Genomic DNA, 25,668 nt, shown 5'->3' on the forward strand with positions numbered 1-25,668 from the left:
ATACTCTTGAGATTTCACAGGTTCATTTAGCTTTCTTACTTTTAATGTTTTGAACATGTTTTTTAACATAAAATTCCATTTCTGTTTCAACCAATATTTGAAGAAGACTTTGACCATTTTATGGATATGGTAGTAAATTTATTGTAGTTATATTATAAATATAAACTTCTGGTCCATGTCTGGGCTTGTAAAACAAAGTAAGATGTCACATCCATTATAAGAAATCTTAACAGTTAAAGAACTTAATAAATGTTCCAAGTTGCTCCAAAACATTTGGGTTTGAATACATTGATAGAACAAATAAAATATAGTTTCTTCATTCATGTTACAAAATACACACTGATCATCTAATTCAAGTTTAAATCTGGATAATGTTTGTTTACCAGGATCAATTTTATGAATTATTCAAGATGACACTTATTTAATTGTATCATTCAGACATGTCATATTTGCCATTTTTCATATTTTCTGTGAATTTGTATTAGTATGATTAGAGTTTCTAAGTCTTTGTAGGTGGAACGTATGCATGTAAACATATGTTCCTTATATAATTGTTGTTAGATGTGCACTGATGGGTTGAGTAATTATACAGTGCAGTCCGTAAGTACAGTGACACAATTTTTGTTGTGGCCAAGAAACAACTGAGCAGCCAAATGTCCAATTACCTTCGGTCCCCTGAAATAGGGGAACTACAGTATGTATATAAAGGGCTGTGATTCCTATATGGGTCTCCCAATACAGACATAAATACCCTCGAATTAAAGCCAACATTCTGCACTTTAACCCCATAGCCATTGTTTCATTTCAAAACCAGTTGTGCTGGAGTACAGAGCCAAAACAACAAAAATTGTTGCACTGTATTTTCTATTGTTGCCCCTAAGGAGAAGAATAATTCCCCTAGGAAAAGTATTAAATACTTAAATACAAACAAAAGTATTAAATACAATCATATGTTCCGTATGATTGAACAATTCAAGCCTGTTGAATGATTTTACCCTCTTTCACCTTTTTATATATAGATAACTCTTTTCCTTTCTTCATAGCCAATTGTCTTATTTAAATGTAAGTTAATTTTTTTCCAAATATTTTAATGTGGCCAGTTTCCAACAACTCCCAGTCCTCATTTTTGTGTTCCTCTGGTATTTTCTTTCATGATACCCATTTAAATCGATCGATACAAATATGGCCTTGTGATCAGTGAAAATAGCAGATTAAGACACACTTTAGCAGCCTGACTCTCCAGGACACTGGCTATGAGCCACAAGACAGTTCCTGATTGTTCTGACATATCTTTACTGCACCAAGAAAACTGGACTTTATCAGCGTTTTTATATCTCCAAATGTCAACCATATCCAAACCCAAACGAAGATTATTCAAATCCCCAGATACTCCCCTAGGTGTATTTTTGGAGGCCATTTTTCTATATCATCATTTTAGCACAGGGTTAAAACCTGTTTAGAGTGTTAAACCCCCTTCCCAGCCAAGATTATTTTAGCCTTGACCACATTTTCTAGGAGATTGTTTCTTCCTCACAGTTTTTCTTCCTCATATACATATATATACACCTGAAGAAGGCTCCACGGCCGAAACGTTGTGTTCTCTTTCTTCTTTTTTTCAGCATGGAATAAACCTATTACTTGTTCCTTTGCAGCCTACGCATGCTGCCGCAGCTCCCCACCTGAACTATATATATATACACTACCAGTCAAAAGTTTGAGTACACTTGCTGGAAACTAGGTTTATTTATTTTAATAATTGACAATATTTTTTACCTTGTATATGTTTCTGTAAATACTTGTTCATAAAAAAACACGCTATAATATACCAAACAAAACATCCGAATATCAAAGTGATGTTCGAGAAACCTGAACATTGACTCTAAATCTTTGACTCCTCAAACTAGCCACCCTTTGCCTTAATGCCAGCTTCACAGACACGAGGCTTTCTGTTAACACGATTCACCAGGGATCTCTGGCCAGGTCCTCCCGGCTCTCTGCAGCCGTTCCCAGAGCTGAAGCCCACCCACCCACCCACAAGGCCTATGGGCTCGAGGTCTGGTCATTAGTCTGACTTGTCCTTCACCAGATAGTTCTTGCACGGCTTTGGGGTGTGTTTTGGGCCGTTATCTTGGTGAAGCATGAAGGACTGCCCAACTAACCGGAATCCTGATGGAACACCGTGCCTTGGCAGTATGCCATGATAGTCGGTAGGGGTGTAACCCCGGCGTCCTGGCCAGATTTCCCATTGGCCCTTACCCATCATGGCCTCCTAATAATCCCCCTCTATGAATTGGCTTCATTACTCTGCTCTCCTCCCCACTGATAGCTGACGTGTGGGGAGCGTTCTGGCGCACTATGGCTGCCGTCGCATCATCCAGGTGGGGCTGCACACTGGTGGTGGTGGAGGGGATCCCCATTACCTGTAAAGCGCTTTGAGTGGAGTGTCCAGAAAAGAGCAATATAAGTGTAAGTAATTAGAAGTATTATTAATTATTCATTATAGTCATGCGGGTTGAGATTGCCATGGGTTTGGTAAGGGTCACCAACTCCATCAGCAGCAGAGCAGCCCAATCCCATGACCCTGCCCCCTCCACCCCTGACTGCAGGGACCCAACATGCAGGACGCACGCGCCCACCCTCTCTGCATCTCACACATATTTGGTGGTTGGACCCAAATATTGAAATTCTTGACTCGTCGGTCCACGAGACGGACTTCCACTCCTCAGAGGTCCAATTTCAGAGGTGTTTTAGCCCTTCCTCTTACTCTGCACCCTTAGCAATGGTTTCTTTGCGGCAGTTCTTCCTGGTAGGCCGCCTTCACGCAGCCTCCTCTGAACAGTTGATGTTGACACAGCTGTCCTTCTGGCTGCATTGAGCACAGCTTGCACCTCAGGGTCACCGGTTTCGCAAACCTGTGACTCCAATGAACGTATCCTCTGATTCTGAGGTCACCTTCGGCCTGCCTGACCTTTTTTCGGTCCTCATGAGGGCCAGTGTCTTCATGTCGTTTGACACTCTTGGCCACAGCAGTTACTGACACTCGCAAAGGTCTTGCAATATGTCTCAAAGATTGACCTTCATTTCTTAAAGTAATTACAGACTGTCTTTGTTCCTTGCTTAACTGAGCACATTTTGCCATGTCCATTCAGGAATTACAAACTTTTGCCCATGCTCCCGATATGTCTAGTAATCGTGGACCTCCGCTGTTCTCTCTCCCTTTTCGGTGCGGGGCCTGTGTGCAGGTGTGTGGAGATCCGATTCGGGATCTTCTCTAACAGTACGGGAGACGGGCTGTCCCGTGAATATGAGGGTATTGATGCAACTTCGTCACTATGCATGGCGTTTAATTCTTATAGAATATGGGCTATTTTCCCATTTGTACTATACATGAGTGATAGGTGAGCTGTAACGTGGTCTTTTTTTAAGATTGTCTCTCTCTCCTTTCCCGGGGGCTCACTCCGTTGTCATGCGCAACACATTCTTTGCCCAAGAGTGACGTCAGACGGAAGCGGAAATACGAGCTGTTTTCCAGCAGTCAAGATGGCGGCGCCCTGGATAGGAAAGAATTAGAATACTACTGTTTTAGAGATGCACGTGTGTTATAATGTTCTGTCAATAAAATATTTTGTTTGTGTGGATCTGAGGATTGTAGTTGTTTAGTCAGACAAAGTATGGCTCTTTTGGGACACATCGGTAGGAATGTTAGCGTTTTTGTTGGTCGAGTACGGACACGGGTGGCGTGTGTCAAGAACTTCAAGGACTTGTCAATTCAGCCTGGTAAGGTTTTCACGATCGTAATAAAATCGTGTAAATTAAGTCTGGGCTTGCAACCCTTTTATTAACCCCTCTCTCTCAGTGCAGTGTTAATGTCCTGTAGTGTCCAGTCAGTGTGTCTAGACTGTATTAACCCCTCTCTCTCAGTGCAGTGTTAATATACTGGAGTGTATTAACCTCTTTTTGTTCTTGTCTCTACAGATGTGCGGTTGTCAAGCATAGCTGCTCCCGCCTCTGCAAGTGCTGTTCTTGACAACGATAACGAGGTCGTTAGTGAGAAGTTCATTAACAGGAATCCCCGCAACCTGGAGCTGCTGGCCCTGGCAGTGAAGGACCGGGGCTGGCGCACCGTGTGGCCCTCCAGACAGCACTGGCACAGGTACGGTCTGAAGGAGGAACAGAAGGGGAGCTGCAAGGCTGTTCTTCTATTCTGGGGTTAGAAAGAATCGGTTTTTAAGAGTGCATTTGAAACTGCAGTAAAAATAAGATGTACCCAGAAAATTAAACCCCTAATTTACATCACACAACAAACCCAGATTCCCAGGTATGTGTAGGGACATAGTTTGCTATTCAGAGATGAAAAAAGGTCCTGTGACATGATGCGGCCTTATTAAATTATAAATAATAATAATAATTGCTTACACGTATACAGTGCTTTTCTGGACACTCCACTCACAGGTAGTGGGGACTCCCCACCACCACCGCTGTGCAGCCCCACCTGGATGATGCGACGGCAGCCATAGTGCGCCAGAACGCTCCCCACACATACGCATAAACAAGCAGGCTTGTGAATACATCTCTTGCAATCCAATAGAGTTACTGCTCTTGACTTCGAGACGGTTTAGCTGACACACACTACTTGTTAACTCTGCATGCGGATCACGCTGGAACATTTCTGCTGCACTCGTTGCACCTAACCTGTACTTATTCTCCCTGGCACGTGACGTCACGTTAGTCCTCACGTGACTAGTGAGCAGGAAGGGCCACAACACGTCGCAGCTGAACTGAACTGGTGTGTGACAACATGGCGAATTACGGGACCTTCACAAAGGTCATGGTTCTGTGCTTCAGTTCAGAATTTGTCTTTTTTCTTTCTGCACTGTAAATGAATTTATTTTGTTGGCAAGATTGGTAATATCCGGTCTGAGAAACAGGGACGGCCGTTCTCCTTGATAGTACAGCGTCCGGCTGAGAGCTGGGTGTGCTCTGTCTCTCTCTGCCTCTCCCAGAGTGGTCCTCTCCCGCTCCCAGAAGCACGTCACCGCGCAGGTGCTGTCCGGCGACCCCGCCTCGCTCTCCCGCCCCGTCGTCTCCGCCTCCACGCAGGAGTGGGCCGTGAAGAAGCACCTGGGCCCCACCTGCGGCGTCTCGGCCTGCGAGAATATCGGTCGGGTCTTGGCCCAGCGCTGCCTGGAAGCCGGGATCCGGCACGCGACATTCCGAGCCATCCCCTGGGAGTTCCGATCCCAGTCCGTGAGTGCTCCGGGATTGTTGGGGGGGAAACAGTAGGGAGAGTGAAAGAAATCTGCTGCCCCCCCGAAGCGATTTAGACTAAATGTGTGCAGTGTGCAGGAGCAGTCAGGGCTCTGGACTCACAGCTGGAGTGTAGATGTGTTCAGAGGGGCAGCAGTGTGCAGGAGCAGTCAGGGCTCTGGACTCACAGCGGGAATGTAGATGTGTTCAGAGGGGCAGCAGTGTGCAGGAGCAATCAGGGCTCTGGACTCACAGCTGGAATGTAGATGTGTTCAGAGGGGCAGCAGTGTGCAGGAGCAGTCAGGGCTCTGGACTCACAGCGGGAATGTAGATGTGTTCAGAGGGGCAGCAGTGTGCAGGAGCAGGCAGGGCTCTGGACTCACAGCTGGAATGTAGATGTGTTCAGAGGGGCAGCAGTGTGCAGGAGCAGTCAGGGCTCTGGACTCAGCTGGAATGTAGATGTGCTCCACCTGCCCAGGACGAGCCTTACGATGCAGTAGTACTCTCTACCAAACAGGCCCATCTTAGTTAATCCATCCACGTTGTGGTGAGACTGAGAAAACTTAAGTATCCATAGCTTTTCTACCTACTGTGTCCAGACAGACCAGTTCATTTCACTAAATTCTCCCCTCTCCCTTTATCTGTTTTTCTCTCAGGTTCAAAAGTTTCGTGATGCCCTGAAAGAAGGGGGCCTGATTCTCAGCGAGCCGAGACGCATCTACAAATGAAGAGACGTGCAGACAGAGCCCCGTCATCTTTCCTGTCTCTTTCTGTGGTGTAGAGAGCACTCTGGACTAAACTCAGTAAACACACTTTTTACATCTGTGAGTTGTGCTCTCCTCTGTGTGCAGTGTGAGTTTAATTTGAAATGTAATTCCCCAGAAAGTTGTGTCAATAATGTAATTGGGGTTGTGTACAGGGACCACTGTGCTTAGTAAATGAGTCAGGTTTGCATATGATACCAAATTAGGAGACTTCTCAGATAATTAAGACAAAACAAACTATATAAAATGGGAAACTGGGTGAAAAGATGTTACTTTAGTCTGAAGGGAGTGTCCTACACTGACAGGCTGAAGGAACTGAGTCTCTTTAGTCTGAAGGGAGTGTCCTGCCCTGACAGACTGGAGGAACAGAATCTCTTTAGTGTGAAAGGAGTGCCCTGTGCTGACAGGCTCGAGGAACTGAATCTCTTTAGTCTTGAAGAAGACTACAAGGAGTGTTGATAGAAATATTCAGAATCCTCAAACTCACTGTCAAAGTCAACCCAGCAAAAAAATCAGGTAATAAATACTTACATTTACAAACAAGAAGAGGCCGTCCTCTCACTGGTGCTGTTTAAGTCTCTACTATAGTCTGTGACATATTACAAAGAGCAGTTCCTGGATGTTGGCCACTAGATGGCACTGTAGTAGTATTTAATTGCAGGAATTGTTCTTCTGGAATTTCAGTCATAGTTGTAAAGTCAGAATTAATCCTGGTGGATGTGCATTTTGTAGGAATTTTGGCTTTCTAGATGACGAAAGAAAGAAGTGAAACTTTGGGGTCCCAGGTTGGTCAGGCTGTACTGGTGTCTCCAATCTCAGTCAGCCAGCCTCCATCAGGGGTTCCCAACCCTGGAGATGGGGAGCCCCGAGTCCACTGATTTCTGCTCGAGCTAAATTCTTAATCAAAGGCTTATTTATGGCAGGTTTCCATTTGAGGCCTTCTAAAATGTTCTTTCAGGTGTTAAAAAGCTTGATCCATCCATTTTCTAAACGCTCCTTTTAATGAAGGGTCACTGGGGAGCCAGATCCTATCCCAGCATGCAAAGGGCACAGAATACACCCTGAACAGGACGCCAGTCCACTGCAGTTAAAAAGCTTAATCTGATACAAGGACACACATTCAGCACCTGTGCAATACCCCCTATACTCAGGACTGAGAACAAAATGGCTCTGTGGTTTCCCAGGGAGACGCCACGGAGTCACAGTTCTTCTTGATTGCTAAGACATCTTGACTGCAACTGTGGCTCACCTCGTCACCCAAAACCCAAATGAGCGAAACACAAACATTTTAGCAAAACAGTACATTGTTTATAATGGCTTCCCTACACAATCCACACGCCGAGCCCCTCCTGGGCCAAACTGTAAAGACATCGCTGGACAACACAATGGAAATCACAAAACACTTTAAAAAAAAAAATCGCAAAAAATATTTGGACATACAAAACACTGTCATTTGCTCCCAGTTCATGATAGTTACCATCACTTGGGTGACACCCCGTTGTACCTTTCTCGAATTGTTAAATGATTATTCAGTTCATCGTTGCAGGTGGTCATGGAGGAAGAGGGGAACCACGAGCTGCTCGGAGGGCTGCCCAGAGAACAGAGAGTTGAGGTGCCAAGTGAAATACAGGCAACCGCTGTTCACCATGTGATCAATCCCAGACTTTTAGTGTGTCAGGCTGGCCACAGTGCACAGGCCAGTTTCACTCATTCAGCCCCAAGAACGGGCATGAGGTCATGTACGACTTCAGTGTACAAGAACATACGGGGTCTCTTCCAATATCTATGGAGTCAGCCTTCCTGTAGAACGCCAGCGCACACAGAGCAAGAGAGCAGAATTCCAACGGGCTACGGGCTCACATACTGAACTAGATACTTAGCAACTAGTTATTTTAAAGTTTACAACTTAACTCGTCGCAGCAAACTCAGCGATGATATCCCTGAAATCCACCCGCCTTGCGGTGCTGTTCTCTAGAGCTGACAGTCTGGTGGACCCTAGATACGTTTTGATCAAGTTCAGTTTGCTAAACGACCGTTCAGCACCGGCGTCCAGTTGAATTGTTAGAAACGCTTGACGTGCTATCACTGTGTTTGGAAATGCGGATTTCATATCTTTGTTGACCCAATACTGCAGTACTTCAGACGGAGCGTTGACTTCACTGGGGAGCAGATGAGACAAACTTTAATTCAGTTGCCAAATCTCCACCATGAATGGCTCCTAAACACAAGGCAAGTTCGTTGCAGGCTTCAGTTCAATCATCTCCGGTATGTTTTATGTCAAACAGAATGCCAAAAAGACGTCCAAATTCGCTCAAGAAAGAAAAACGTCCTTCTGTCTCACTGATGACAGTGTCCAGTAAGCAATTGAAAAAGTTCACTCTTTGCGTTTCTCGCTGCCCGAGTTACATTTCTGGATTGCTTTCATTTGTGCTCACTAGCGAACACAGCTTCGCTAAACGTAAGCTTGTCTGTTGCTCAGTCTTGCAGGGGAACAGGCCTGGTTATCCAATTCTACGTCTTCTGGAAAGAACGCGCCAGTGACCAATTACAAACCATCCGCACAGCCGTGTTTCCCAATAGATCATCGTGTTTTACTTTAAAATATGCCAGACAAATAAAATCACTTTATTGGCCATATACAATTTCTTGCATTAGGAATTTGTTTTTTCACAGACCCCAGCTTGCTCTCCATGAGACACACAGACAGGGAGAGAAGCTGGGGGTCAGAGCGCAGGGTCAGCCATTTATACAGCACCCCTGGAGCAGCTGGGGTTAAGGGCCTTGCTCAGGGGCCCAACAGAGTAGGATTCCTCTGGCAGCTGCGGGATACGAACTGGCAACCTTCCAGCCACAAGCGCAGATCCTTAACCACAGCGCATCACCCCAATATTGCTGTTGGATAACACCACATTCCCTGCCCCTGATGTACAAACTCTCGTTTGTTTATTTTACGGATGGTCTTTTCTAAAAAAAAAAAGCTGTCATTTTAATGACGTTAGCAACGTCGATCTGGGCCCGAGTGCGGCTGCACCCATTGCACCCCCCGTAGCGCCGGCCCTGTCTGGAGGCCAGAGCAAGGGTTTCACTGCTGAACAGGAGGCTGCAAGTGCTGAAGTAGTGCTTGCAAACAAGGCCATACGTCTGTGGGGAAACGCAGGCAGCTAGTGCTGCAGACTATGCCGTATTTTCAAGCGTCAATAGTCAGTACTGCTGCAATTGACCTGGTGTTCGTATGACAGCACCTCCGAGTGAAGCAGCTCTACAGGGCTCCCTCTGAAAGAAACAGCGACGGAGTGAAGGAGCTGAGGTGGCATCATGGTCCTGTTTTGCCTTACATAGCGTCACTGTAGACGCTGTACTGTGAATGGTCAAGCATGTTGGAACTTTATAAGATAATGCAGCGAGAGGGATGAATTGGGTGCCACATGTATCTGAATGTGTGCATGGAGCTGGGTTCAGTATGACCAAAGGGAGCAACATTATTGGTCACAGGGCAACAGTTAAGCCTGTTAAGAGGCGTGAATATGACTGTGCGCGCAGCTTTCTCAGGAGATGGTGTTCTGGCTCAAATCCCCTCAGCTGGGCCTTACACCCCCCTACGCTTGATCATGTTGCTTGATGTGCTATACGATGTGGTGATATGGGACAATATTGCCTTCCTCCAGTCGTGTGAAGGGAGAGAGAGGTTTGAGGTCCCCCCCCCACACCTCCTCCCTCCCTGCTCTCCGGTCCCTAACCCCGTCTGGGAGTTCCCTTCGCCCTGGAGAGGGAAACGTCCGTGTGACCTCATGCCACTACTGGGAGCAGTGAGGGCAGCTGGTCAGGAGCTGTCTGGAATGGATCAGGCAGCACCCTCCCTTGCTGCAGTGCTGGGGAAACCATCCTGCGTGATGTTGATGAAAACACAGCACAACACTGAATAAACAGCAAAATCACTTGTTTTCTTACTATATGCTTTGTGATGGATCTTATTTATCTTTAGTTGGAAAATACGGTGCAGTAAGTATTTTGTGCAAGTGTTTTTCATTGGTAAATCAAATCATTCCTCCCCCAGATCTTCCTCTCAAGGCTCAATGATGTGAAAGAGAAGCACATTGGTTTACAGTTAAAGTACTAAAATATTCCCATTTTAATCTGGTCACACTGTCACAGAGCACGTGCAGTAAGAGTGCAGGTAGCGATAGCTGCTTGTGATTCTGAAGATGAGTGTTCAGTGTCATTTTTAAGTGACTGATGCAAAGAGCTATTCATCAGATGGTAAGTTATACGGTTTTGACTGTGTTATTTGCTTTTTTACGTCAGTAAATGCTTTAAGTGACTTTTTTGCACTTTGCAGTGGGTGTGTCATTTGGCCAGCTCTGTTTCTGTTCTGCGGCTGTTCACTGCTGCGATTGCGTCAGCGCCAGTCACTTTAAAACACTCTTTAAGCATTATGCTCAAGCAATACACAAAGAGCAGAAGACAATACAAACTGTTGTGTACGATTAATTGTAAACAGTAGCTCATGTACGTTTGTAACTATTTATAAGGTTAATAAAATTAGTGAGACCCAGTACTGGAGCTGTTTAATAGTGGTGTTAGTGCAATGAAAGTCTTTCTGTTCTGTAGAATAATCTCCCAGTCCTCCATGGAACAGCTCAGCAGTGGTGTCGGTTCTGTAGGCAGGTGGAACTCACTCCCAGTGTACTGTTTCTTCAGCTCCAGAGGGTGAGATACAGTTATGGCCGCCCTCCTGAGATGTCAATCTCACTCGGCCAAACTATCATCTCTTAGCCTCACTGCTTGAGGATGTTGGTCATTTCCAGTACACCCTGCGAAGAGAAAGAAACACTGGAGCATCAGTCCTGCCTTATCAGATGATCGGATGTCCAGCCCACCTTCTGCCGGCCCCTCCCTGTCAGGACATGAGTGTGTCCAGCCTAGTCTCACTCCGGTCTTCTCCTTAAACCCTTCTGCTCTCTCGTGATTTCTGGCAGATCAATGGGGCTCTGGTCGTTGTCACGGTCTCTTGAGGTTTGGCCTCCGCTGTTCTTCTCCAGCTGTGTCTTGGTCTTCCAGGTTGCTCTTCTCCTGTGAGCTCAAATCAGGGCTTGCCTGGTGGCGCTGGCTGTTGGTCTCCTCATGGTGTGCCCGGTCCAGCCCCATTTCTGTGTCAATGTGTTCATCTGCACTTAGATTTGCTCTTTGTACTTTTCCACACCAGCAGCAGGCAGCAGCCATATCTCCCTGCAGCTCCCAGCTGGCAGCCCCCTGGAGCTCAGCAGGTGTGAGCCTGGTCAGTACCTGGAGGGGAGACTCCTGGGAAAAACTAAGGTTGCTGCTGGAAGAGGTGTTAATAGGGCCAGCAGGGGGCGCTCACCCTGCGGTCCATGTGGGTCCTAATGCTCCAGTATAGTGATGGGGACACTATACTGTAAACAGGTGCCATCCTTCGGATGAGATGTAAAACCGAGGTCCTGACTCTCTGTGGTCATTAAAAATCCCAGGGCATTTCTCTAAAAGAGTAGGGGGTGTTACCCCGAGGTCCTGGTCAAATTTCCCCCTGGCCCTTACCAATCATGCCCTCCTTCCAATCCCCATCTATAAACTGGTTTCATTACTCTGTTCTCCTCCTGATGTGTGGTGAGCGTTCTGGCGCACTATGGCTGCCGTTGCCGTTGCTGCACATTGGTGGTGGTGGAGGGGAGACCCCATTACCTGTAAAGCGCTTTGAGTGGAGTGTCCAGAAAAGCGCTATATAAGTGTAAGCAATTATTATTAACACCCGAAGAAGGCTCCACAGCCAAAAGTTGTGCTTCTTTTCTTCTCTTTTCAGCCTGGAATCAACCCTTACTTGTTCCTTTGCAGCCTGCGCCTGCGGACACAGCTCCCTACAGTACCTGCACTACTTTATTTCCTATGATTGGCCTGCTTGTAAAGGGTGCTGCTCAGGCATTTGTTCATGGAGGTTTGCAGTTTATTGCTCGAGTTTATTGGGCTCCACGCCTCTGTGCCGTACAATGAAAGGGATTTGACACTGGAGTTAACTATTCGTGTTTTGGCTTTTGTTGATATCTGTCTGAAGTGTCATATTTGTCGTAGCATTCGAAGAGCTCGTTCTCGCCCGTTCTGTTGTGATACGTTCTGATACGTGAAGGCATCTGATTCCTCTGGGTGTTCCTCTTCTAGGCCTGGATTAACACTCGCGACTTTGTTCTGGATTCGTCCATGTGCAGTCCTGTAGCAGCTGCATCGGTCGACAGTGTTTCAGTTTTGGGGCCGTGTCTGTGTCTTTGTGTGAGATGTGTCCTTGGCAAAGTCCTGGCCTGTAACTGGGACAGGGGTGTTTGAGGCAGCCGGGGTTTTCCTCATGATCCAATCCGCTGCCAGGAGGAGGAGGTGCGCGGACAGCGGGCAGCCCTGTCCGACTCCTGTTTGCACTGGAAGCTGTCGGTGAGGAGTCCCCCGTCCACTGCTCTGCAGGATGACTTCTCAATGATGATTATGAACGTTTCCGGGATTCTATCACAGACCGTGAGTTTCCACAGAGTTTTTGTGCTCGAGGAAGTCCCCGGATATGAGATGCAAGGCTGCATTGCGCTCTGTGGCGTGTTGGACGATGATAGGCAGCCCAGCGGAGTGAAACCCGCTTGCCGGTCTCTCGGTTCTTCGTCCCGAGCTTTTAACAGCCTCTCTAGGCTGATCCCGCTCGAGACAAAACCACGATTGCCCTGTAGCTTCAGGGAGTTTCACCCACTGACCTACTGCCCGCTCTCTGGGGGCTTCCTGCTGCTTCGCACCTGCCCCAGGAGCTGGCGGAGACGGTGTGTGACAGGGCGGTGGGGGAGGCCAGCAGGGACCAAACATAATCCAAAAGAGGAGAGGGAAAAAAATCGACAAAAAGCAAAAAGTGTACCGCTGTGCCCCTACTGAGCGGGGTCCAGCCTGGTGAGCAGGGCGCGTAAGGCGAGAACAAAACAAGTGTGAAAACAGTGTGTGTGTGGGCCTGCCCTGGTGAAAATGGGTCCAGGCAAAAAGAAAAAGAACGCCTTATGGGGGTTCAACCCCCTCTGGGACTGGGGGTGTCAATTCTCCCTCCTGGGGGTGTCCCTGCTCGTCCTGTCGCGGGGTGTCCAGTGTGCCTTCATAGGACCCACCCACACAGCTGGGACTACTACACTGGACACGCCCCCTGGTGCCACACAGGTCTACTGCTTTGCTGGGCTCTGGGGGAACTCCATCAGGTCCAGGAGTGTTGCTCTTCTTCACTTTGACTCTTTGCCAGCGTGGATGTGGGGTTTCGTTGCTCTGGTGCGACCAGAGAGTTGCTGGGGCTCTGTTTAGCTTGCTTTCTTGAGTAATCCACCCGAGATCCAGTCCTCATGCTGGCCTGTTCTCCTGCCGCAGGGGTCTTCACACGCCTCCTTCCAACCTTTCTTCATTCTTCGCCCTCTCTGCTGCCGGGTTTGATCTTCCTCATCCTCAGGGCTGACGAGAGGCTGGGGTCTGTGTGGGAGGGTGCTTTGGAAATACTCTCTTAGGGTTTTGTCCTGGAGAAGGCCAATTTGAAACCATCAGCTGATTTTCCTATCGCCCATCACAACTTTCTTCAGCCTGAGACTGAGTTTTGAAACCAGGAGCTGGCGGTCTGGAGCTTCGTCTGCTGCCCTTTTCAACCTGACATCTACTCGGGATCTCCTGAACTGTTCACTGACGCAGATGAGCTCTGTCTGGGTTTCTGGGAAGACAGAACCTCTTATAACAAGGCTGTTAAATTTCACAAATAACACAGAGTCACTCCCTGTTTTCGTTCCCAGTCACTGTTATCCTCTCTGATCCTGGCACTGAAATCACCTGTGAGGAGGGTGATGTCTTTCTGTCTCTGTTTGGTGATTCCTTCCTGTAAGACTTCAGAGATGTCATCTTTTGTTTCTTTTCTATTGGGGAATAGCACTGGGTGACTGAGATATTTTGGGGTTCAGTGAAATATCCTGCAATGATGATCGGGGAGTTCTGGATTCCATTAGGGACTTGTCTGCTTCTTTCAAAAACATTATGTCAGTTCCCTCTGTGTGAACGTTTGCAACCTGAATCTCTCTCCACTTGACAGACATCTGTCCCCTGCTTGAGTCTGTGTCACTGAGCCCTATAAGCGTAAGATGGTATCTCTTCATTGGGATTTTGTGAATCTTTACCTGCTTCATACATGCTGTGGATGTTCAAAGTGCTAACTTTTGTATCGTGCTCAGTTATTAAAAGGCAGGTCATTAATCCCCTGGTTATGGAGCAATAACTCTCTTCACAGAACTGGGCTTCCTAATCCAACTGAAAAAAATCAGTAGCCCTGAAAAGACACTAGACTTTCATTCAGTCTCGGGGTGCCACACTGGCCACAGAATCTACGTCCAAGTCTGCCCAGTCAGTAGAGTAACAGCATGTCTGTCCACAGCTGTCAGACCTGGTGCGGTCTGGTAGACCGAGGGGACGTTACTAGGGCAACAGCTCTGCGCTACTCGCCATGGTGATCACTGACCTTACCACTGGCGGGTAACAGATTGTCAAGCTCCGTGGAGTCATGGCCCTTCCGATCCACCCGAGAATCCCGAGGATCTAGAAAACAAGCAGGACACCCACTGCAAAATGAATTCTCGCTCTGTGAATCCACTGCTTGCGTGTCTTTCTGTGGTGGGGCTGTAGAGGGTACAGCAGAGAGAAGATCTGGTAGGAGCTGAGATATCACAGATAATCACACAAAAATAGGACAGGAGGCACAGAGAGAGGTGGTAACACTACAGGACATTAACACTGCACTGAGAGAGAGGGGTTAATACAGTCCAGACACGCTGACTGGACACTACAGTACATTAACACTGCACTGAGAGAGAGGGTTAATACAGTCCAGACACACTGACTGGACACTACAGGACATTAACACTGCACTGAGAGAGAGGGGTTAATACAGTCCAGACACACTGACTGGATACTCCAGTACATTATGAGACTGCAGTGTTGAACACAGGTCTGCAGTGATGACCACTGACCTCTCTCAGTCAGGTGAACAGTGTATGATGATCCTTGTCCTTTTTTGTCTTCCACGGTATATTCCCCGTAGCCCTTGCTGCTCGAAGGCGAGACCGCAAACTCTCCCGTCTCGTGGCTCCAGGTCACCTTGGTCTCCACCCCCCGCAGGTGGACAGTGATGCTCTTCCCCTCCGACACCTCAATGAGGGGGCCGTAAGAAGCCCGCGACAAGGTCCCCTCCCGCAGTACGAAGATCGGGAAAGAGTACGACCCTCCGACGGGCAGTTCCACCGTTTCTGTGGGAAGCGGGATCAAAGGCAGGAATGAACATTCCCCGTGTGAGCAGTGTGGAGAAGGTGCAGACAGCAGTGAGGTGGTGGCGCTAGCAGGAGGGATCGGGACTGGACCCCGTCTCCGATGGGCGATACTGGCAGCCTAATGTTCTAGACTGCAAGCAGAGACCCCTGGTCTCACCCAGACCGACCTGTTACTACAGCCTGCCGCCTGTCACAAAGCGAAGGAGCATCTCCAGTCTTACCTCCTGTCCCTGCGGCCTGTTTTCTGGACGGACTGGGATCTGAAAGGCAACAGTGAGAGAGCGGTTCTGAGTCCAGTGGCAGTCCTGCTGCAGTCCAGCCCCAGCCTCAGCCCCAGCCCACCCTCCTCGCAATTCCCCTCTAGACACCTGCAGACTGGTTTTCTCTGTACTCTCTCTGGAAGACACCTTCCTCCCTCAGCACAGCTCCTCAGAGCTTCTGTGCCTTTCAAGCACCTCGTCTATTTATCTTCCTGGCTCATCATTCCCAGCAAGATGGCTCTGGGAGTGGATTCGGGGCCCTGCTGGGGCGGGGAGGTTCTCCCGACACAGGGAGCGAGCCCAGTGTTTCACCTGGTAAGTCGTGGCAATTCCGTTCCAGGCTTTTCCGAATTTTCACCGCGGGAGGTTGTGGAGGAGCTCCTTTGGTTCACAAACCGAGGAACGGGTCTTGGCAATGTGGCCTGGTCTAAAGGGATCGTGGGAAATGGGGGGGACCGGAATCGCACTTACCGCGCACTTTCAGATTCAGCCTCACCATCTTCCTCTTTTGATCCTTCACCTTGTAAATCCCAGCGTCCTCTGCTTGCATGTCTGCGATCCGAAACACCCCGCACATCCCGTCCCAGGACACCCTGTCTTCGAACCCGGACACTGTGGTGCAGTTCGCCTGGGTCACCCGCGCGATCACCCGGTGCTTCGGGTGCGCCAGCGATCCCTTCTCCATCACGGAGAAGGGGAAAGTGAACGTGTCTCCGCGGGTCACGGTCACATCCACTGGAAAGACACGACACAGGGGCTGGGGTTAGCGACCTGGAGAACCGCCACGTCAGGCTCTGCTGTGTTATCGTACGGCGCCTGGAGATAATGAGTCAGGAAAGGCGCTGCGTACAATAACGATCGTGACTCAACTCAAATACACATCCATACCAAACCGGACACTGATGGGGCCGTCTCGATTCTATCTAATTGCATCTCTGACATAAAAATTTGGATGACTCAAAATGTTCTTCATCTTAACTGCGACAAGACTGAAGTCATGCTTATTGGCAGCCCCCATCAACTTCGTAAAGCCAGTCCTGTAACCCTGTCTGTAGATGGCTCTTTACTTGAGCTTCAGTCTAAATTGACAAACCTTGGGGTTCTATTCGATTCTGGCTTAACACTTGATCTGCATGTGCAGCATATTGTCATAACATCTTTTTTTCACCTCAGAAATAATCGCTAGACTACGCCCTATGTTATCACTAACTGTGGCTGAAAAGCTGATCAACACATTTGTATTCTCTCGAATTGACTACTGTAATGCTCTACTCACTGGGGTATCTAAATCTACTCTGAACAAACTGCAGTATGTCCAAAATTCAGCTGCCAGAATCCTGACCAGATCTAGTGCACGTGTTCACATTACTCCTGTCCTGGAGTCCTTGCACTGGCTTACTGTCAAATTTCTTGTGGACTTTAAAATCCTCATGCTCACCTATGAGGCTCTGCATGGCTTGGCACCTCCGTACCTGTCTGAACTATTATCGCCCTACTCCCCACCTCGCAACCTCCGCTCTTCAAATTCTGCCCTCCTTACTGTCCCCCAAGCCCGTATACATTGTATGGGCGACAGGGCCTTCTCCTGCTATGCCCCCAAGCTCTGGAACTCTTTGCCCTAGAAAATCAGAGTCACCTTCTCTAAACTCCTTCAAATCCAGACTCAAAACCCTCTTCTTCAGAAAAGCCTTTACTTAACTGGTTCCATTCTTTACCCCTCTGCTTCTACTTTTCTTAGTACCACCATCCACGGTCTCCTCTGTATATTGTAATTGTGTTTTATCTTGTGTATTCTTTTTATTTATTGTTGTTGTCATTCTGTAAAGCGCTTTGAGAAGCCAACTTTAAAGGCACTATATAAAATAGTTTATTATTATATTATTATTATAAACTCAAGGGCTGTGAATGACAGCTGGTCACTCCAGGGTCCGTCAAAGGCGGTCACTCCTGCGCCCGTCGACAGCAACACTGAGAAGTGAGGACCTGCAAGTGAGACCCTGGTCTGCTCACGGTTCAAGTGGAGAAAGATCTGAATGCAACGAATGTCCCGCAGACACCACAGAGCACAGAAACTGCTCTGCTATATCATGTGATTACCACACTACATCCAAGATAAAATCAAAAGACAAACAAACATCTGATCTGGATGGAAGTAGATCTGAGTGTCATGAGCAGAGCGATGCAGCCCAAGTCCTTGCTGGAGAATAACCTGGCCGAGATGCAACACGCGAGTTGTAACCAGTGAAGGTCCCAGCACAGACCCCTGAGGAACACCCTTGGCAAGAGGCACATTACATTCAACCAGCCAGAGATTCCAGGCTGGCTCGGGGTAGTCACACAGGAGTCAAGCCAACGTAAGGAAGTAGCACTGACCCCTGAGTAATGTTCTGTGGAGTCCAGCAGGACACCACTGCTATTGACAGGAGCAATCAGCACTCTCCTCCAGAAGGAGTACTTGACCTGGACTCAGAAGCCATCAGCAAACCATGAACAAATATAACTGCAAAGGCACAGAGAGGCTGAAGTAGATACGGAAAAAAGAATGACAGACAGACAGATTAACAGTAAAAGCACAAAGACACATCAAGAGACGGGCTGTCGATTTGAATGAAACTTGCCAGGTCGTCGCTTCATTCTGCGGTACCAGATTATGAACGCCAGGGCTGCAACCAACAGGACCATGACCACGGACATTCCCAAAATCAGCCCCAGTGGTTTAGTAGGAGGACCTGTGAAACAGGAACAGGTTATGCAGCCCTGACTGACTGCAGAGAAATGCACAGTCACACGGTGTAGGATATCTTGGGACAAACTGCCCAGTCATTGTGCTGAAGCCCATAACCTCACTTCTCTCGAGACACAGCTGGATGAGATCCTCCAGTGAGGACAAGAGACTGATCTTTACACAAAGGGTGGCGGGAGTGTGAAACAAGGTGCCAACCAAATTGTTGAAGGAAATACCCTGACTTCCTTCAAGAAACAGCTGGATCAACTACCAGATGAGTTACATGGGCTAAACAGCCTCTCATTAATGACCTGTGTTCAATTTTGTGTTAATTCCGAAGACTTCCGTAGGGTTATCTTTGTCGCTGTCTTTGAGTATTTTGAATATTTGGATCAGATTCCCCCCATAGTCTTCCCTGTTCAGCAGGGAGACACTTAGTCTACTTAAGCCATTATCAAACTGATTTAGCACCCCTCCAGGACTGGACACCCTGCTGTAGACACAGCGCCCCCTCCAGGACTGGACACCCTGCTGTAGACACAGCGCCCCCTCCAGGACTGGACACCCTACTGTAGACACAGCGCCCCCTCCAGGACTGGACACCCTACTGTAGACACAGCGCCCCCTCCAGGACTGGACACCCTGCTGTAGACACAGCGCCCCCTCCAGGACTGGGACTGGACCCCCTGCTGTAGACACAGCGCCCCCTCCAGGACTGGGACTGGACCCCCTGCTGTAGACACAGCGCCCCCTCCAGGACCAGGACTGGACACCCTGCTGTAGACACAGCGCCCCCTCCAGGACTGGACACCCTGCTGTAGACACAGCGCCCCCTCCAGGACCAGGACTGGACCCCCTGCTGTAGACACAGCGCCCCCTCCAGGACTGGGACTGGACACCCTGCTGTAGACACAACACCCCCCTCCAGGACCAGTACTGGACAGTCCTGTTCTAGAGCCTAGAAATGTACTCACTGGACACCGTCAGATGAAACTTGACCGCTCCTCCGTCCTTAATGTCCACTGTATAAACCCCGGCGTCCTGCTTGTTGAGGTTGGTGACCTGGAAGAATCCGGTCTGGCTGTCCCAGCTGAGCCTCTGCCTGAATCGCTCCTCGTAGTCCAGCTCGCTGCGGCCGCCAGAGACCTCAGCGACGAGCCCCAGCCCCCCGTACCTCAGAGAGCCCTCCTGCAGCACGGGGACTGAGAAGGACACCGCCTGTCCCTCCTGGCCTTCCAGCTGCTGGGTCACTGGGAGAGAGAGACCCGGACAGCACTCAGCGCCTGCTGCGAGCCAGCTGGGACAGTCCGGAACGGGCCAGCACTGAGTAGAATGGGCCAGAGCAGGCACTAGCAGGCCAGAACGGGTCAGAATGGACTAGAACAGACCAGAACTGGCCAGCACTGAGCAGAATGGGCCAGAACAGCCCCAGCAGACCAGAGCGGGCCAGAACGGACTAGAACAGGCCAGAACGGACCGGCACATCTCAGTGTTTGATTTGTGTGTCCCAACACCTTGTCGAGTCCCGTGGCACCTTACCAAGACTCACAGAACTAAATCAATTCCCCGATAATAAACCCCCTCCCGTCTACTGTTTTAACTGGGTGATTCAGGTGTGCTTTTCCATCCTGTACATTAAGACACGGAGCTGAGACGATAAACAAGCTGTCCTGAGCTCGTATCCCCATCCAGTGACTCTGACATTTCCCAAACCACTCTGCCTTCCCTGACTGAGTACGGGAATCGGGTTTGTCCCCAATTCCTAAGGACAAATCACGACAGAGTCTTTACAGTCTGTCTGCAAGTCAATCTGGCACATTTTCCCCAACTCACCTTCACTATAAAGCGAGTCTCTTGGGGCATGTGGGTGTAGGGACACAAGCGGACACAAGGACCCACACAGACCGCAGGGTGAGCGCCCCCTGCTGACCCCACTAACACCTTTTCCAGCAGCAGCCTTAGGCTTCCCAGGAGTCTCCCCTCCAGGTACTGACCAGGCTCCCTCCTGCTGGGCTCCAGTGGGTTGTGAAAATGGCTGCTGGCCATATCAGGTGTCTGTCTCTCTTCCTCAGCATGTACAGCACTTAACCTCACTCATCACAAGCCCTACATGTGCACGTCTCAGATCCTCCAGTCAGGACAGGAGACACCTCTTTACACAAAGAGTAGTGGGAGAGGGGAACAAGCTGGAACGTGTGAGCATCACAGGCTCTTGTCATCAGCATTAGGACCGTGGAGCGGCTTACCGGCGCAGTACTCGTCAGACTCCACCGTCCTTCGCTCAGTGCTGACCGGGTTCGAGGACACGCAGTAGTAGGTGTGCATGAGCTCCCTGATGTCCAGAGGCAGGGTCAGGGGAGCGTCGAGGTCAGGGGAGCTGGTGTTCAACAGTGTCTCCCCCTCTCTCTGCCAGGACAGGGTCACCTCCTTCCCGTTCTGCACAGAGCACTGGACGGTGCAGGCCCTGTCGGGCAGGTTGCCCTTGTCTGTGACTCTCACGCGTGGCTGAGACACACGTCCTGCACAGAGAGAGGAGTGGAGGGAGCAGAGAGAGGCTTTACTGTCCCCACAGTGATTGGATTTCATTAAACACAGGGGGAGAAGGGTCTTCTGGGGTGGAATAGCTTCTCACAAGACTCGTGACTGATGGACAGGGGGCAGGATCGTGACAGATCAGCACCAGTGACATTCTGACACAGTCTGACCGTGCTCCCAAATACTGTATATCCTTACTGCTCCGACTCCCAGACCAGCAGATCAGGGCGAAAGATAAAGCAGATTCAATCAAAAGACTGATAAAACAACACCAACAATGAATTAATCAACCTTTAAATGTTGTTAAAAAGAAGACATGGACTGTCCACTGTCAGGTTACACACTGTGGACACGCTGTGGACACACTGACTGTCCTCTCTCAGGTCACACACTGTGGACACACCGACTGTCCTCTCTCAGGTCACACACTGTGGACACACCTACTGTCCGCTGTCAGGTCACACACTGTGGACAGACTGACTGTCCGCTGTCAGGTCACACACTGTGGACAGACTGACTGTCCGCTGTCAGGTCACACACTGGGGACACACCGACTGTCCGCTGTCAGGCCACATACTGTGGACACACCGACTGTCCGCTGTCAGGCCACACACTGGGGACACACCGACTGTCCACTGTCAGGCCACACACTGTGGGCAGACCGACTGTCCACTGTCAGGCCACACACTGTGGGCAGACCGACTGTCCACTGTCAGGCCACACACTGTGGACACACCGACTGTCCGCTGTCAGGCCACATACTGTGGACACACCGACTGTCCACTGTCAGGCCACACACTGGGGACACACCGACTGTCCACTGTCAGGCCACACACTGTGGGCAGACCGACTGTCCACTGTCAGGTCACACACTGGGGACACACCGACTGTCCGCTGTCAGGCCACATACTGTGGACACACCGACTGTCCACTGTCAGGCCACACACTGGGGACACACCGACTGTCCACTGTCAGGCCACACACTGTGGGCAGACCGACTGTCCACTGTCAGGCCACACACTGTGGGCAGACCGACTGTCCACTGTCAGGCCACACACTGTGGACACACCGACTGTCCACTGTCAGGCCACACACTGTGGACACACCGACTGTCCACTGTCAGGCCACACACTGGGGACACACCGACTGTCCACTGTCAGGCCACACACTGGGGACACACTTACTGTACACGTGCAGGTTGAACACGGTGACGCTCTTCTGCTCCATCTTGTTGTCCACCGTGTACACCCCCGTGTCCTGCGTGTTCAGCTGCTCGATCTGGAAGAAGCCGGTGTGCGAGTCCCAGGTGACTCTCCCTCTGAGCCGCTCCACGTAGTCGGTCCTGAGCTTCCCGTCGAAAACGGCCGCGATGGTGCCGTCTGCGCCGTACTTCAGCGAGCCCTCCTCCAGCACCGGCGCGTCGAAGACCACCGAGCCCCCCACCGCGGCCTGGCGCTGCCGGGGTTCGGACTGGGCGACGGCTGAAGGGTCAGTGTGCATGTGAGATCACAGGGTTACGAGCTGCACGAGGTCCTCCAGGCAGGACAGCAGACAATACACAAAGGGTGGTGGGAGTCTGTCACAAGCGGTCCAGCCATGATGTTGATGTTTTTACCCTGACTTCTTTCTAGAAACAGCTGGGTGCAATCCTCCAGTCAGGACGGGAGGCACTTCTTTACACAAAGAGTGGTGGGAGTGGGGTATCTTTACACAGAGTGGTGGGAGTGGGGTACCGGCTGCCCAGCCACGTTGTTGAAGCTGATTCCCTGCAGCTTCTTTCTTTCAGGAAGTCAGAGGAGGGTGTACAGGAGGCACTTTCATACACAAAGAGTAGTGGGAGTGTGGAACGAGAAGCTTCTTTCTTTCAGGAAGTCACAGAGGGTGTACAGGAGGCACTTCCATACACAAAGAGTAGTGGGAGTGTGGAACGAGAAGCCCAGCCATGTTGTTGAAGCTGATACCCTGACTTCTGTCAATAAACAGCTGTAAGAGAGCCTAGGATTAATTTACTACCAAACTGACTACATGGGCCCAGTGGCCTCCTCTCCTATGTGAGCTCTGTTGTGTTTTTATTGAAGGTGACTGTCATTCCTCTTTAACGTAGTTAAGACATTGTAATATTAAGGGTTTTAATGGCCAGAAGATAAGCGTGTAGGTTTTTAAGACACGTGGAAAACCGACTGTCAACTATCAGTGAAATTCAGTTTTTTTCGTCATATCTGAAAACAAACATTTGCAATTTTGCTTTTAAGACGCAGGCGTGATTTAGTTTCACTTTTAAAGCGGCCCGTATCGCCTTCATCCCTCTGCCGCGTTTCAAGAGAAAGGTTTGGTCGCGTCTCCGTTTTGAAGAAACAGTCCAATCGTTTTATCCCCCACCCATTCTTCAGTAATCCTGAATTCCCCGAAACTGCAGGAATCCCGCACATCCTGCCGGCGGGACAGGCTGTGGCGTAAAAGCGTGAAGCGAGTTTAGTCAACTTCTCTGTACTCTATATCGCTTCCCTTCTGTATATCACTGCAGCGCTACAGATGACTGCACGGTAACAGGGGTCAGTGTTTGATTCGACACCTCAGGGTTCACACTTCATACAGTAGTTCATGTCTGTAAACGCGTTAGAAAACTCCCCTCTGTGCAGAGGGAGGCCGGGGAGAAGAGACATCGAGCCCACAGTCGTCCAGGAATCACTTTCGATATGTCAGGCGGCGCCAGCGGACGCGGAAGAACGGTTTAAAACGTGAGAGGCAAAACAAAAGGGTTTTTCTCGGTCTGACCGACGCGGGGCCGGCGGCTCTTACCGGAGAGGACGCCCAGAAGCGCCCAGAGCACAGCCCAGTCCATCGCGGTCGCTATTCCCCGACCCGAGCCTTGCTTCTCACTCCGCCGTATCGAAAATCAGGACTTCCTCACTCCCGCCCACATCTGCCTGCCGCGACACGAGATTTCATCCGCAGCAAGGGTTCAAGAAAAGGCAGTAACTTGCTGTGGACCTTTCTTCCGCTTTTTAACATACTATTAAAATCTTTGTTTATGCAGCGGAGCTAGTTCGGATACTTTGACGTCAGCGCCTCCCTGCGCATAGCGGGGACCTCAGCTGGGGGGGTTTCCTTTAGCTCACTCGGCTGGCTCCCTGTTGCGTTACGCCGGGGACCCGGGTTCGCGCCCCCAGGTGCTGGGGGATGAAACGTGGTGGTGGAGTACACAGTATGTTCTCCTTCCGCCTTATTGCTGGTGCAGATTATGCGTGCGCGTGTAAACACACATATGAGATATTGCGACATTTGTCTTCTTCAGGTTCACAGGGCAGGCAAAAGGGGAACTCAGTTCATTCTGTGCTGTCATGGTGTTCAGGATATTCTGGATGTCGACAAAAAGAAAAAGGCCAACGGCCTAATTTTGCCGATCAGGCCCGTTTCAATTTATATGGGGTGACATCACCAGTTGGTGATTGGCTGAGACGCCATCAGGTGCTACCCACCTGTTACCCACCCTACGGATCACTTACTGGGGCACTGGATAGTGACCTTTGACCTGTGTTTTCTGGGAATGAGCCAGCCTGGAGCCTGGCTGGAGCTCATCCTCACTGTATGTCATGATATCGTTCATCTTCATTTGGGGCCCCCTTGGCCACATTCCGTATAAGTCTTTTCACCCCATATCTGAATTGCTGGAGTACACAGAAAATACAGCAGGTCTGACTTCACTGCCCCTGTGCCTATGGGCACTGCACAGCACGTGTCACCTGTGGGTGTGTTAACACTTAGGGTGGATCTGCGCCTCTAACTGGATGGTTGGTGGTTCAAATCTTGTGGCCGGCAGAGGAATCCTACTCTGTTGGGCCCCTGAGCCAGGCCCTTAACCCCAACTACTCCAGGGGTGCTGTATAAATGGCTGACCCTGCGCTCTGACCCCCAGCTTCTCTCCCTATCTGTGTGTCTCATGGAGAGCAAGCTGGGGTATGGGAAAAGACACATTCCTAATGCAAAAAATTGTAAATGGCCAATAAAGTGATCTTACAGTATTTATTACACAGTGGGCCTGGACTTACTGTACATTCCACTCCTGTTGCTCTGTTATAACATACAGCGCAATGATTTGGGTTGCTCTGCTGTCCTGTCTGTCCTCTGTCACTCCCCCTTGCTCCTGCAAGAGCTGAAAAGTGAACTATTGGGCTGGCTACAGAAGAAGTTTCTGGCACATTGGTCAAACAAAACCTAACCTTCTTAAACACACGTTGCCAGTGCCTTATTCTTCTAATTTACCTCTATTATTTCCAAATTGTGTATATCTGTGACTTGATTATTCAGAGGTGCCCTGGGTTCAATTCTGGATTGAGTTGCTGTCTGTGTGGAGTTTGTATGTTCTCCCTGTGTGTGGGAGTGTTCCTCCCACAGTCCAAAGATACCCTGGCAGCTTAATGGGCTTCTGGGAAAACTGGCCCTGGTGTAAGCGCGTGTGTTTGTGTCTGTCTGCTGTGTGATGGACTGGTGTCCCAGCCAGGGTGTACCCTGCCTTGAGCCCCTCGCTTCTTGGGATAGACTTCTGCTCGCAGGCAACACTGAACTGGAGGAAACAGAAAATGGAAGGATGTATTATTATGATCATTTTATTATTTGATAATTTATTAACTAGACACATGTGGACAAAGAAGTTTGAGAAACAAGCCACTATAGGGAGACTGAACATTTACATTGAACACCTGCCTTACATTTGCTATGCTCGAGTGCAGTGAATGAAAATGAACAAGGAGTTTAACTCCTCCTGTAATAGTACAGCTTGTAGTGTCAGTACAGGTGCAGCACCAGTGTCAGTAGAGGTA

At 49.5% G+C, this 25,668-nt stretch overlaps 2 protein-coding genes across 4 annotated transcripts; one reads left to right on the top strand and one right to left on the bottom strand.

Moving 5' to 3' along the window:
- The first annotated feature begins 3,509 nt into the window (after window positions 1-3,509).
- mrpl18 (mitochondrial ribosomal protein L18) lies at window positions 3,510-6,070 on the top strand. Its single transcript, XM_088644377.1, has 4 exons — window positions 3,510-3,777; window positions 3,976-4,153; window positions 5,004-5,247; window positions 5,904-6,070. Exons 1-4 carry the CDS (start codon window positions 3,672-3,674, stop codon window positions 5,973-5,975), a joined length of 600 nt encoding a protein of 199 aa, XP_088500503.1. The 5' UTR covers window positions 3,510-3,671; the 3' UTR covers window positions 5,976-6,070.
- Window positions 6,071-7,297: 1,227 nt separating this feature from the next.
- Window positions 7,298-24,055, bottom strand: LOC148656997 (uncharacterized). Of its 3 annotated transcripts, none has more exons than XM_088644307.1 (10): window positions 23,648-24,055; window positions 22,033-22,329; window positions 20,560-20,832; window positions 19,288-19,563; window positions 18,207-18,317; window positions 16,060-16,323; window positions 15,550-15,588; window positions 15,032-15,307; window positions 14,529-14,600; window positions 7,298-10,822 (listed from the first exon to the last, which is right to left on the bottom strand). In XM_088644307.1, exons 1-10 carry the CDS (start codon window positions 23,688-23,690, stop codon window positions 10,758-10,760), a joined length of 1,716 nt encoding a protein of 571 aa, XP_088500433.1. In that variant the 5' UTR covers window positions 23,691-24,055; the 3' UTR covers window positions 7,298-10,757. The 3 variants fall into 3 exon arrangements, with proteins under 3 accessions (XP_088500433.1, XP_088500432.1, XP_088500431.1); XM_088644306.1 differs by having other exon boundaries at window positions 14,482-14,600; XM_088644305.1 differs by having other exon boundaries at window positions 14,524-14,600; window positions 23,648-24,054.
- Window positions 24,056-25,668: the final 1,613 nt, after the last annotated feature.

The sequence above is a fragment of the Lepisosteus platostomus genome, chromosome 8, assembly GCF_059453375.1.
Source record: "Lepisosteus platostomus isolate fLepPlt1 chromosome 8, fLepPlt1.hap1, whole genome shotgun sequence".
NCBI classification, from domain to species: Eukaryota; Metazoa; Chordata; class Actinopteri; order Semionotiformes; family Lepisosteidae; genus Lepisosteus; species Lepisosteus platostomus.